Genomic DNA, 13,024 nt, shown 5'->3' with positions numbered 1-13,024 from the left:
ATAAATGAAGTCTGAGTGACTAATAATTTGCTTAACATTGCTTGCATGTTTCTTATTAGAATTCATGGGTAAATTCCAATAAAAATAAACATGGTTTGTGCTGAATTACACATCCCTTTGAAAATGGGTTAGAACTGGATTGAAAAACAACCTGTATGCTGAAAATTGTTAAACACGTCAAATGACTATGTTTTGTTCAAATCTTGAATAACTCCACTGTTGAACTCGTACTATGTGTAATTGGTTCTCTAGCTCAAATGGTATAGAACTTCAACAAAAAGAAAAAAATAAAACAAAATAAACAGAAGACAATATCTGAATGGAGAGACATTTTATTGAAGCTTAAAAACATTGGCATACCCTATACTTTAATTGTGGCTTTTGACCCTCACCTCTCCATAATGCACACTTAAATACACTATTTCCCATATGGTTGGAATATAACAGTTTGTTACTTATTCTAAAACGATGACTTTGACAATAAAAATTGTCCTTGAGCGATACAATGCATTCAAATTTAGATAAGTATATTATGTGTTCTCAAAATCAAGCAGAGAACCAATCACAGTGAAATTTAAACAGCAGTATAAAAGCAATGGGTTCAACTAAAGGCACAGCACCATATTATTTTTGGAATAATCACACTCAGGGAATTTTTAGGGTTTAGTAATTTGTCAAAAAATAGACTTGTACACACAATAGCTATTTCAACACTGTTGTTAATAAGGAGAACTCTTTGTTGAATACATAACGTTATATCAAAACATGCTATTAGTCAAAAAACAAAGATAGAAAGTTAGAATCCTTTTATTCAGCACCTCAGAATTATAGACAGTTAATTAAAACACAGCTATCTCGTTATATATGAGACACTACTACAGCTATAAGCTAAATTATAAAACAAATAAAGGATTCAGTTTCCAAACAGCTCATCTTGGCATACTCTCTGGAGGTAGGAATAAGGATACTTGATCCACATAAAGATATTGTTGCCCTTTGTTTATATGTGCGTCAGTGTATCTCTAGGGAAAGTGCATATGTGGGGCAGATTTCTGTCATTCAGGGGCCACAGTGCCAGAGATGTTGGCGTCAGCACAGTAGAACATCTCAACACCATGTGAGCAATCTTGAGGGAAGACACTAGTCAGTATCAGGCCAGTGATCATGACAAACAAGCCAATTATTATCAGCGTGATGGAAATCAGCTTTTCACCATGGAACCAGTGGCCTGGGCAGAGCTTGAGGTAGCACGCAGATGGGATGATAAAGATCAGAGGTATGGCACTCAGAGCTCCCTGGATGGCAGGAGAAAAAAAAAACAATAAGTTCATTCTGAGAATTTGTATATAGTTAAATGATGTTATCTAAGCAGGTAGAGCTTGTCTGAACAGGTACAACTTACATTTAGCTCTAAAACAACTCCCAGGCAGTCATACGCCAGGGATAATGCTGTGCAGACAGCAACTATGAGTAGAGTTATCGATACGTGTTCAGCTTTGGAAAGAGGATGACTGCATATGACGTTGGAAAGCACCTGAGGAAACAGACAATAGGAAGATAACCTAATCGTTTGAAAACATTGAGGAAATGATTACATTGAACACGAATCAATCAATTCTGGCTGAGCAGCTTGGCAGAAGCTGGTCTTCAGAACACTGTGTTAACCCCTTTTTGTGTAAACTTCAGCAGCTAAAGTTTTAGGTTGGCCTTTCCAAACATGACTTACCTCTCGGGTAACAAAACACTCGAGTGGAAATGTGGTAATTATGCTGAGGCCGAAGCAGAACCGACCGAATGTTGCCAGGTTGTCATTTCTGCAGTAGTTCTCAAAAATGTCTCCTGAATGTAACCCAAATGAAAAGAATAAATAAATTATCGTTGAAGATGAAAAGATAAATAAATTTAACACAGTAATGGGCTGTATTGCTATACAGTTTAGACTTATACCTTGTGTGTAGCCAGTGAATGTTGCGTAGCCTGCGACAGCGAATGCAGCGCAGATTATTAATGCAGAGCCCACAGAGGTGTGGGTGACCCGAGCCCAGTTGGATAAAGTGGGATGCTCGAGAGAGTTGTAGATCAGAAAGCTGTTGTGGTGGCATATAAAGGCTAAAGAAACACAAACAGGCATGTTAATGAAAATTAAATTCTTTAAAGATTTACGTCAATAAACTGAGGTGCTTGCCTAATTTTAAACTAAGTCTATGACATTTAGTAAGAAGTACGTGTAGTATTTTTTTTTCTATGTATAAGTTCTTATATTACTGAAATCTTGGGATGTCTATCTATAGTGATTAGACAACAATAGGAGAGAAAGCAAACTGAAATGGATAAGAGCACTGTCTGGAATGACTTCAACATCAACATCAATTCTCTGTCATCAGAATTTGCATCATTAAACTCACCAAAAGACATCACACCAACAGCCTGAATGGCATTCCACTTTGCAAATGCCCATGCATTCTCTGTAGGAACACTAGAAAGGGACACTAATGTTAATGTCAAGTGAAACAAAGATACAGACATTTCTTTCCAGAAGCGATTGCTCACAAAAAAATTTTTGTCAGTTTTTCATGATAGACTTATTCCTACATCTGCGGTCCAAGAGTGCCTGCTCGGATTATGACGATGATGAGGATGGTGAGTGTTAGCACCATTGACAGGAAGGACACCTGGTAACACACAAGATTTCAGCAGCAAGATAAGCTGTATACAGGACATTGATATTTAGATGTAACCGTACCTTCCCAAGTCTCTCGATGTTTCGATAAAGTGAGAGCGGCAGGGTGAACAGGAAGGTAGACAACAAGATCACAAAGTGGCGCTCTGCAAGGATGTGGTCTGGACCAACTGCAAACATTGGGTAAAAGATTAATTAAATTACTCTACATGAGTTAGATTATTATTTTGCTCTTCATGAATAAAATAAAGTCCATAGACCTATTTTATCCATCTATGCCAAAAGGTAGTTACCAACCTCCTGGGATTCTCTGAAATACTTTGGTCAGTGTGTCACCAATTGTGATGTTATAGCTGATCATGGCTGAAGAAGACAGAAGATAAATCAGTGCTTTATTGTTAAGATTGTCTGTTGTAAAGTTTCTACTATGCAATAATCACAATAGACGATAAAAAGAAAGATAAACAGGACACAGTGCAGCATAAATAAATAATCATTTCTCCTTCTGGTGTTTTAAAAACATACCTATGAAAGGATACAGAAACTGTAGAGCAGATAAAATCAAAAATCCAGGAAAACCGAATGTGTTTCGTACCAGCGACTGGTAACTGTTTGATCCTGAGAGATTTCCTCCCTTAATTAGTAGAAGAATTGAGTAGTCTGTCACAAAACAAAACAAGCAAAAACAAATAATTAAATGTCCATTTTGTAAACGTTTTCCACCTTTTTATGACACAATCTAATTTCAGTGTTACTTCTCACCTGTTATGAATCCAACAAACATCAAAAGGAGCAGGCCGAAAGGAAGCCCAGCCTGGTTCAATGCGTATGGTAAACCTAGTTACACACAGTTTCAGTTCAAAATAAAATATCAAACTATTTCAAAGCTGGAAAAAAAAATTGTTTAAATCTATGAAATATATTCAAATCATCAGTTGAACCTATATGAACAAAATTAGGCTTGTTAATTGTTGATTATACAACAAAATCACTATTACACATTGGATTGTTTAAATTTGTCAATTAAAAAGAAAACCTGAAAAAGTTTTTAAGCATTTGTTCTGGGTCCTGTTCACTGTGATACCTTCGAATAATAATAAAAAAAAAAGTTTGTTCACACCTGAAGTAACCTGATTAGCAAACAGAGTGCACCTGTGTTTTAGTATAACCTCAGTAAGGCTGTAGATTGTCACAGGCGCTTAAGGCCACATGATGTCTCTGAATGAATTTCATCCTGGAGAGTCAGCGAACAGAAGAACTAAAGAACGATGATGTTGATTTTATGTGCTTTTTTTTTATTTTCAGTTTGAGTTTGAATTTATTGTAATAATAATATTGTAATTTATTGTAATACTAATTTGATGTAACAAAATAATAAACAAAGCTATATACAAAGAAAATAAATTGGAATTTTGAAGAATTACACATTGTGGCAGCAGAAGAAGTAAATGAAGCCATTCAGCTCATGTCAGCTTGAAAGATTAACCCTCTGATGCGTGAGTGACTGACTATACAGTCTTCTGTGAGTGGGTCCTTTTTGACCCGGGTTACAATCAATGTGTTTTTATGCTACTTTTGCCATTTTGATTCAAAATAATGTTTTGCATAATACTTTCTACTGTGTTTTATTTCACACAAGAGTTATTTCATGTTTGAAATATTTTCATTTTCCACTTTTTTTAAACGTTTTTAGAACAATTTGTAGAACATTTCTGACAATTTGTAGAACATTTTTACAACAAAATGACAACAGCAGCAATTTTACAACAGCAATGATGAAATGTCAATAATGGACAATGTTAACATCCATTATGTGTGTGTGGGTGTGTGTGTGGGCATGGAGGGGGCTGCAAAAGAGCACGTTTCTTGAAACTAGCGAGCTAACCAAGCTAGCTAACATTACTGTATCTATTCTATTATGCTATGTGTATCACACATGTGAGTGTGTATGTGTGTGATCTATCTATCTATCTATCTATCTATCTATCTGTCTGTCTGTCTGTCTGTCTGTCCGTCCGTCCGTCCGTCCATCGGGTCGCGGGGTCAGCAGCCTAAGTAAGGAGGCTCAGACTTCCCTCTCCCCAGCCACTTGTTTCAGCTCCTCTGGGGGAACCCATGGCATTCCCAGACCAGCTGAGAAACATCGTCAGTGTGTCCTGGGTCTTCCCCGGGGCCTCCTCCCAGTGGGACGTGCCCAGAAAACACCTCACTAGAGAGGCGTCCTGGAGGCATCCTGACCAGATGCCCGAGCCACCTCAACTGGCTCCTCTCGACGTGAAGGAGCAGCGGCTTTACTCTGAGTCTCTCCTGGATATCTGACCTTCTCACCCTATCTCTAAGGGAGAGCCCAGACACCCTATGGAGAAAACTAATTTTGGCCTCTTGTATCTGTGACCTCGTTCTTTCGGACATGACCCAACGCTCATGACCATAGACGAGGATAGGAACTTAGATCAACCGGTAAATCAAGAGCTTTGCTTTTTGGCTCAGCTCTCTCTTCACCACGACAGACCGGTACAGAGCCCGCTTCACTGCAGACGCTGCACCAATCCGCCTGTTGACGTCCTGCTCCATTTTTTCCCTCATTGGTGAACAAGATCCTGATACTTGAAATCCTCCACTTGGGGCAGGACGTCCTCCCCGACCCAAAGAAGGCACTCTATACTTTCCTGGCTCATTTATTTATGCATTTATTTCTATAGCTATGAATTATTATTTTATTTATTGAGATGAGTACTCATGATTGACAGACACAAACACATTTGTGAGATAAAAAATTAAGGTTATTCTTTTTTTTTAGGCTTTTTTGTTTTTTAAATTTTTTTTTTTCGGGGTTGCCCTTTGGTTTTCGTTTTTTTTGTTTCCCAAAAAATGTTTTCCTGACTGTCACAGTTGGTAAGAAACAAAGATTCCCATTAAATTCCATAGGAAATGAATGCGGGTCATTTTGGTCCCACTCACGGAAGAATGGGGTAGTAACATAAAACATGCTATTTCTTAAAATGTATAAAAGGTTAATTAAAAATTTGAATTGCATGATATCAGTAACATGTTTCTTGAGGAATACCTGGAATATGAGGTGATGAAAACTTTTCATTACAAATATATTGCAAAAAGATGTCCTCACCGGGTCAAAAAGGACCCACTTATGCATCAGAGGGTTAATAAAGAATGTGTTGTTGCCAGATCTGACCAAAGGTGGACCCTTTTGCGAACATGCAATTGTCCTGTAAGATAGAAGAAGCCTGAACACATCATCCCATTGGTGAAACACTGATGGAAAGATCAATGAACCCAAATAAAGGGCTTTGTTAGCGTAATCTATTCAAAATCCAGACCTAAATCTAATTTGCAAATCTGTGTCAACAATTCACAATAAGTGCTCCTGTACACACTCCATTCAGTCTAATTGAGCTAGAACTATGTTGCAAAGAAAAACAGGCAAACTACCCTAAGCTGATAGAGATCCCAAAAGACTGTTGCTATGGCAGCAGCAGGCTGTTCTCCAAAATACAAAATCCATAAATGTTATATACATATGCACCCCACATTTTTAGATATTTAGTTGTAAAATGAAATTGTTGATCATTTCCTTCTGCATCTCATGTAAAATCTATATTGTGTTGGTCTTTCACATAAATTCCAGATAAAATGTATTATTAAAGTTTGTGGCTTGTATATTAAAGATTATGAAAACTTTTACACTTAAGGAGTGTAACCATTTTTTTTTGTTGGCTAAACAAAAGGATCATCTGGTGCTAGAAAGCTAAAAAAAAAAAAAGCCCCTGCATTTTTGTCACGTTATTCAGGTTCAAGAAATAACGTTAAAGAATTCCTGGGGGCTTTTATTTTATTTGCCAAAAAGCTGCTGCAATCCAAAATTGTTGGAAAAAGTTGTCAGATTAGAGTTCAAAACTGTATTCACAAAGTCTTTGTTGTTTTTCCAGGATCTAATGAATGAATAAATGAAACAAAGGGGAGTTAGGGGGGCAACAGGCGCTAGTCATATGATATTGCTGCAGGGCTTGGATTAAAGCATCTGTTTTTTGTGGAAAAATAAGCAAGAGCAGTTTTGCCATCTCGGAAATCACAATTTTACATGGGAAGTCTAGTTATGAACATGAGCATGCCATTAGGCCGTATATTCACCTATTACTCCAGATCCTATAATGGAGTTGATGAAATTAAAAGAAGCAGAGATCATTGAGCAGCTCCACTCAGGTTTGCGCGTATGTATTAATGCCGTCCCTTCTTCGTTGCTTTGCTAGAAGAAAGAATAAAACCAGTAGAAATAAGAGAATTTCAAAACACTGTTTATAATATTTATAAATCCTCAGTCACTCGACTTACCGGATGAGCCATTCTGGAGCACCGTGCGGATCCTAAATCCCTTGACTCTCTTCAGACGGATTTCTCACATTCTCAACGTTTGAGAAACATTCGTGACTTTCAGAATTTATTCCTACTTGTAAAACAATCCACAGGAACAGCAGCGCCCTCGCTCGGCCGCGCCCGCATCTTGACTAAAACATCTGACTCGATTATTGCGAGAATTCCTACGATGTTGAATCAAATTAGTACGTTATAATAATTTTGGGAAATAAATTCAAGATTGAATCCCAGAGTAGCCTGTGAACTTGGAACTTGCAAATTGGGCTAAAGCATTTGATAGCGGATTATTCCCCTAGAGTTTACTATAACAATGTGCCCATTGTTCAAGAAAAAACGAGAATGTCTTGGTCATTATTTACGCACTAAAGCAAGTGTAAAGAGATGGTCCTGGTTCTATTATTATTATTATTATTATTATTATTATTATTATTATTATTATTTATTTATTTATTTATTTATTTATTTATTTATTTATTTTCTTGTATTTCTTATTTTTAAAAAGACGAAATTCCGTTGATGACGTGCAATTATCCCATAATTAAATCATGTTTGTTTTGTTTGAAATGTTTCAAGAAAATTCATTAAATGTGTTTAAAATAAAACACATGGTAAACTATTTATTGGACATAACGGACACATTATCATTTCACTTACAATAGCATAATATAAATAATAATACCAATCATGCTGGTTTGATCTAAAACATTTGCTGCGTACGAAGTGCAGACCATCAATACTTATCTAATACTTCTATTCCGAAGAAAAAGAAGAATGCGCGTAATAGTAAATATTCACAAATGAGCAATATGCATACAATTCCAACCGCCACAAGCAGTTCTGCGCCATTCTATTCGGAGGCAATTAGTGTAACGTTTATCCACCAGGGTGCAGCATCGGCACAGTTTCAATTCACAATCAAGCTATCCTAATCCCAAACTTTAAAACCTGCAGATTCGGTTCTTCCTTGCTAAGTACGAAACAAAGCTTTGTTAAAGACACAAGGTAATCTATGACATTTGTTCTGCAGCTTGGTTTGCTGATTTATCTCACTAACGTGAGTTTAACAATACTTGTATAGACTCGTTGATAGACTAACTCCAATGTCACCAGATCCCCGTTTTCAACCCGAACAAACAGGAGATTGCTTTGGAAAGTAAAATGTCCAACAGTGATCTCAGCTTTTAGATGTCAGCGACTAACATCGTGCTTCCGACAGTAACGCCTGGTGAGACCAACACATCACTGTTTAAAGAGCCATTCGGAAACTCTTCCCTCACTTGGTTCCCTGGAACAGGAAGCGCAGCATCAGAAGCGCTTCAGTCGCTGGGAGTGGTGGACTCGGTTCTTGTCTCACTGGCTTTTGTTGATGGACGCTTTGAAAGGAGCACATCTGTACCGGGACAAGTTTCAGATACTTTGAAACTTGTCCTCCTTTGAAGGATTTTAAACTTTGATTCCCTTCCCTCGCCCAAAATAACACATTCTGTCAGCTGTTCACCTGTGGAGGATGGAAAAGTGACGGTGAGTAGAAATCAGTATGCGGAGTTTTGACTGTGAAGTCAATTCAAAAGGTTATCTATCTATCTATCTATCTATCCATCTATCTATCTATCTATCTATCTATCTATCTATCTATCTATCTATCTATCTATCTATCTATCTATCTATCTATCTATCTATCTATCTATCTACTTATTTATTCTTCTTAAATGTAGTAATTTGTTCAGATGTTTTTCTATCTCGTCTGTGGTGCTTGTACATTTGTATGCTGCATTTTTATCTTCTTTACTACTGTTATTATTATTGTCTTGATCTATTCTCTGTTTGTCATAGCACCTAATATTACTCCATAATAGGAGAGTGTTGGGAGAAAAAAAAAAAAAAGATGTTATTGATGTTTTGACAAAGGTTTAAAAGCCAAAGTGCTAAATTCACCCCTCACTACATTATGGAATGTAATGGGGCATGGCAGCAATTACTAGCCCACACTCCATCTTTGATGACTTCCTGCTTGCCTGACTGTCAACAGTATTATTAGATTGCCGTCAATTAGAGATTAGACTGTCCTGTTTCTACACTGTGCAGAATGGGCAAACAGTGCATCTGAGCAGCTTGTTCATAAAAATATAAAACAATTTCGGAGAAGCATTTGGTCGACCACCCATCAGCAGCTCTTACGCCAACGCCCTGACTGACAGAGACGGCTCCTGGAGTCGGTGTGGGCCAGCAGCAAGCCAGAACTACTTAAGGGCTTTGAGTCTGTTGCTCCCTTGAGACTCCACAAATATTGACTGGTTGTCACTTTACATGCAAATATGTTAAAGTTGAAATCACCTTATTCAGTTTTATAATGAGTCACAGTTATTCTACAGGTTAATTATTCTGATTTTGGCAGGATTAAGTGATGCGGTGAAATATCCGCCCTTCTTCCACGAGTTAAAGTAAACAATTCATGCGAGCCTATAGTCTTTAGAGTTTGCTTTGAGAAACAGTAACTGGTAAATCTGAGGTGTTGAGCCAGCTTTCCATCTCTGTTCCCTCTTCACTTGATCACAATGTCAGCTTTGGCATCTCAGTCAGTAGAAACTTAATCTGTCGCGGGTATCGAGGACAAGAGGAGCCTAATTTCTGGCCTAATATTTTAATGTAAACCTAAAATCTAAAACAAAGAATATATTGTGCGTCTCTAGAAAATGTTTGCACATCATTGTGCGTCTATCCTACAGTACATGCTGCTCCACTGTGCATATATTTGCAACTTTCATGTCTCTTCTAAAATATGTTGTATACTCTAATGTAGGTTGCTGTCCCACATTTTTTTTTAAAGCATTGATCTAATTTGTCTACAACCAGTTATAACGCACTTTTATTGCACTGAAGCCACAAGAAGCGCCCTGAGGTAAAAAGAAGACAATAACCTAAGTTTACAGTGATTGATCTGCATTAAATATTTAAGCACATTTTCTGCCTCCATTTGACCTCCTGACTTGAGGTCAGTGTCCATCATCACTAAAGCACATCAGGATGCTTTTAAATTTATGACACATAACAAATATCACAGTGATTTAGTCTCTGTTCTGTTCCGACAATGAGTAGGTGAGAACAGATGTGTTTTTGTCAGGTTCGTGAGCACAAGGTCATGATGCGGACAGGTTGGAGATAAAGTGAAGTGGACCTATTTGAGGCTTCAAAGTGCCAGTTTATATCTCAAGCAGTGGGTAATGAGTTGTTAACAGACGGACAGAATGATGCATGCCTTCTTTGATGTTGAATAATGCAGAATGACTTTACAGGGAGGATTGCTGAAATTAGGGAAATGTGTGTTGTTGCTTCTGCATTTTAATTTATTTTTCCTGGTAATTTTATAGAAATAAAGTACTTTATCCTCTTCATGTTGCCTTCCAACACGAAGCAAAGTTTTTATGATTTTAGCTTTTGGTCATAATGTAAGGTGATTCTTTGCTTGGTGTTTTCATTGTTTGGGGGAAAACTGAGCACAAAAGCTTACAAATGCAATGTAATTTACAGATGATGATGTCGCCTCTGTTATCACACTCTGGAAACCTGTTGCTGTTTAATGCAATAAATGGGAAGTGGATAGTTTTCTCGACTTTTTTTCTACTTTTCAGCAAAAATATTGCTCACTGAGTTTTTCATCATATTTCACTTGCAAAGTTTTGAAAGTAGACTTATTTTCTTTTATTTTACAAGGACGTCCCAGTTCATTTTGTAAAAAAACCTAAATCTAAGTTATGTAGCATTGTAAAAGTCTAATATTTGACATGCAATTATTTTATATTGGCAAGGAAGATGATGTTGCCCATGTTTTAAAATGAAAATCACTGAGAATCAAATTTGAATCCATTTTAAAATCATGTCTAAATATAAAAAAAAAATTAAATGTAAGAGAACATAACTTGCTTATACATAGCAAAATATATGTATATAGTATAGCGTAAAAATATACTATCATAAGCATTTAGTGAAAGACTACTTTTAAAGATAAAATTACCAAATATCACAAACAAATATAAAACTAAGATGGTAACCAACCTATGTGGTTCTCTTACTTGTTCCTGAACATGAAAACACTTACATTTCCAATGTCTCATTTAGGAGGAGTTGCTCATGGCAACCATTACATTTTACACCCTCTATGGTGGGTTTTGTACTGCTCCACAATTGGTCAAGGTCTTAAACTGATGTATACTTAATAGTTAATATCCCCCCTGTGCTCTCGTAATAAAGTAGGAAGTTTCCTGCCATGTTTGCACAATCTACCTGTAATTGAACATGTGCTGATGTTCAAACACTGGTTGGTGAAGACGTGCTGTACTAACTGATAATAGTTGATTAATTCATACATGTGGGACAGATGCTTGGTCGTGATGATGCTGCAAATGAGACAAAAAACCCCCTGGGTCTAGGATCTGCAGTAAAAGATGAAATGCATTCATATTTAATACTGCATAATTCTTCCTAACACATCCTACCAGTCAGGCCTATTTGTAGGATGGATCTTTTCCCCTCTTTGCTCTTTGTCAGAGGCAGAGCTAAAAAAAAAAAGTCTCATTCCATTTTGAGTGATGGTGGTGGGGTGCAGGAGTCTCACCTGGAATTGATCATTGTCACGTCAAATTCTAATTTCACTTCCAGATGAGAAGATAATTACATCTAATTTTATCACAGCTGGAAGAAATTTCTGTGCATTGCAGCAATTTTCAGCATCGTTATGGCTTTTCTGAGATGGTAGGTGGATAAATGCAGCTGTTCTGCGAAGGCCTGAAAGATTTGTTAGAGAATAAAAGTGACCAAGCAGGACAAATCAAATCCTAGAGCATCCAATTGAGTATTGTTGGAGCTATCATCCAAAAATTGAACAAGTATGCAACACACGACCATGTACCTGAATTGTCGCTGCGAAAGTCTATATCAGATTTGCAAGTTTCAGTCGATGAAAAGATGAACAAAACTAAATACCATCAACTGTGGAAAAAAAAGCTTCTTAAATGTTGCACTTGAAAAACGACAACACTAAGCTTTTCCCCTGAAGCACAATGGAGTTGATGGATTAAAAAGTACAAATGTATGCCACACTTTTCAAATAATTCTAAAATACTTAATTTTACTTTCAAAACCATGTTTTGAAAGTCACAAAAAAAACAAACTCCTAAACAATGTACATCCAATATATTTTTAGAACATAAATAATTTAGAAGTTTGTGGTTATGGCAATATGAAAAATTTTAAATATGTGAATGCTTTTTAGAGATATTTGTATAAACTAAAGATAAAAAGACAACATAATCTATAATAAATCTGTGATTCTGTATTTTACTCACCAGACTTTTCCCATATCAGAGGCTAGCTGTTCTTCTTGAAGGTTGTTAAGAAAATAAATTTAAAATATGCTGGTTTTAAAACTTAGCAACATGTCTTGATTGAAATAGCCTAAATATAGTTTTTGGACTAATCTTTGGGTTACCTGTAGCTACAGCAAATTGCCTGCTAAATCTTTTGATCTGCCTTTTGTCTGTGTGGGAAAGAATCAGGAGAAGTTCCAGCTTTCACACTGATCTGTGAAAACCCATAAAACAGCCTGAGTTCAGGCCAGTGGAGGAGAAGCTCTGCTTCCACTTTGTTTAGATAAAGGTGACAGCTGATGTTTGATCTTGAAAACAAATTGTAGGGAGTTTCGAACTTTTTAGAGGGTCAGAGACAGCTCCTGATTGGATGGGCAAAGATATGTCTTATTTGAATAAATTAAAGAGAAGAATACACCTTTACTATAAAAGTTTGTACTCAGGAGTAACAAATCAGATTTGCTTTTGCAACTCTCCAAATACGTTTTTGCCTTTCTTTCTTTCTTTCTTTCTTTCTTTCTTTCTTTCTTTCTTTCTTTCTTTCTTTCTTTCTTTCTTTCTTTCTTTCTTTCTTTCTTTCTTTCTTTCT

The 13,024-nt window shown here is 36.7% G+C and overlaps 2 protein-coding genes across 3 annotated transcripts in view; one reads left to right on the top strand and one right to left on the bottom strand.

Moving 5' to 3' along the window:
* Positions 1-314: 314 nt before the first annotated feature.
* On the bottom strand, positions 315-7,271 carry slc38a11 (solute carrier family 38 member 11). Its single transcript, XM_007546580.2, has 12 exons — positions 7,031-7,271; positions 6,830-6,944; positions 3,443-3,517; positions 3,206-3,340; positions 2,978-3,043; positions 2,744-2,850; positions 2,593-2,672; positions 2,406-2,476; positions 1,948-2,109; positions 1,727-1,839; positions 1,403-1,534; positions 315-1,295 (listed from the first exon to the last, which is right to left on the bottom strand). Exons 1-12 carry the CDS (start codon positions 7,040-7,042, stop codon positions 1,056-1,058), a joined length of 1,308 nt encoding a protein of 435 aa, XP_007546642.1. The 5' UTR covers positions 7,043-7,271; the 3' UTR covers positions 315-1,055.
* Positions 7,272-8,204: 933 nt separating this feature from the next.
* The window catches only part of LOC103134361 (sodium channel protein type 2 subunit alpha-like), a 30,751-nt gene continuing 25,931 nt past the window's right edge, over positions 8,205-13,024 (top strand). Inside the window, exon 1 of one of the 2 annotated variants that reach the window (XM_016668696.1) lies at positions 8,205-8,593. The gene's annotated coding sequence lies outside the window, so the exon portion shown is untranslated. The remainder of the gene's footprint in view (positions 8,594-13,024) is intronic. The other variant, XM_016668697.1, reaches the window with a different exon arrangement.

This window comes from Poecilia formosa, unplaced genomic scaffold (assembly GCF_000485575.1).
Source record: "Poecilia formosa unplaced genomic scaffold, Poecilia_formosa-5.1.2 Scaffold16, whole genome shotgun sequence".
In the NCBI taxonomy this organism is placed as follows: Eukaryota; Metazoa; Chordata; class Actinopteri; order Cyprinodontiformes; family Poeciliidae; genus Poecilia; species Poecilia formosa.
Note: the sequence above shows the minus strand (reverse complement) of the source record. Positions and strands in the feature narration are given on the sequence as shown.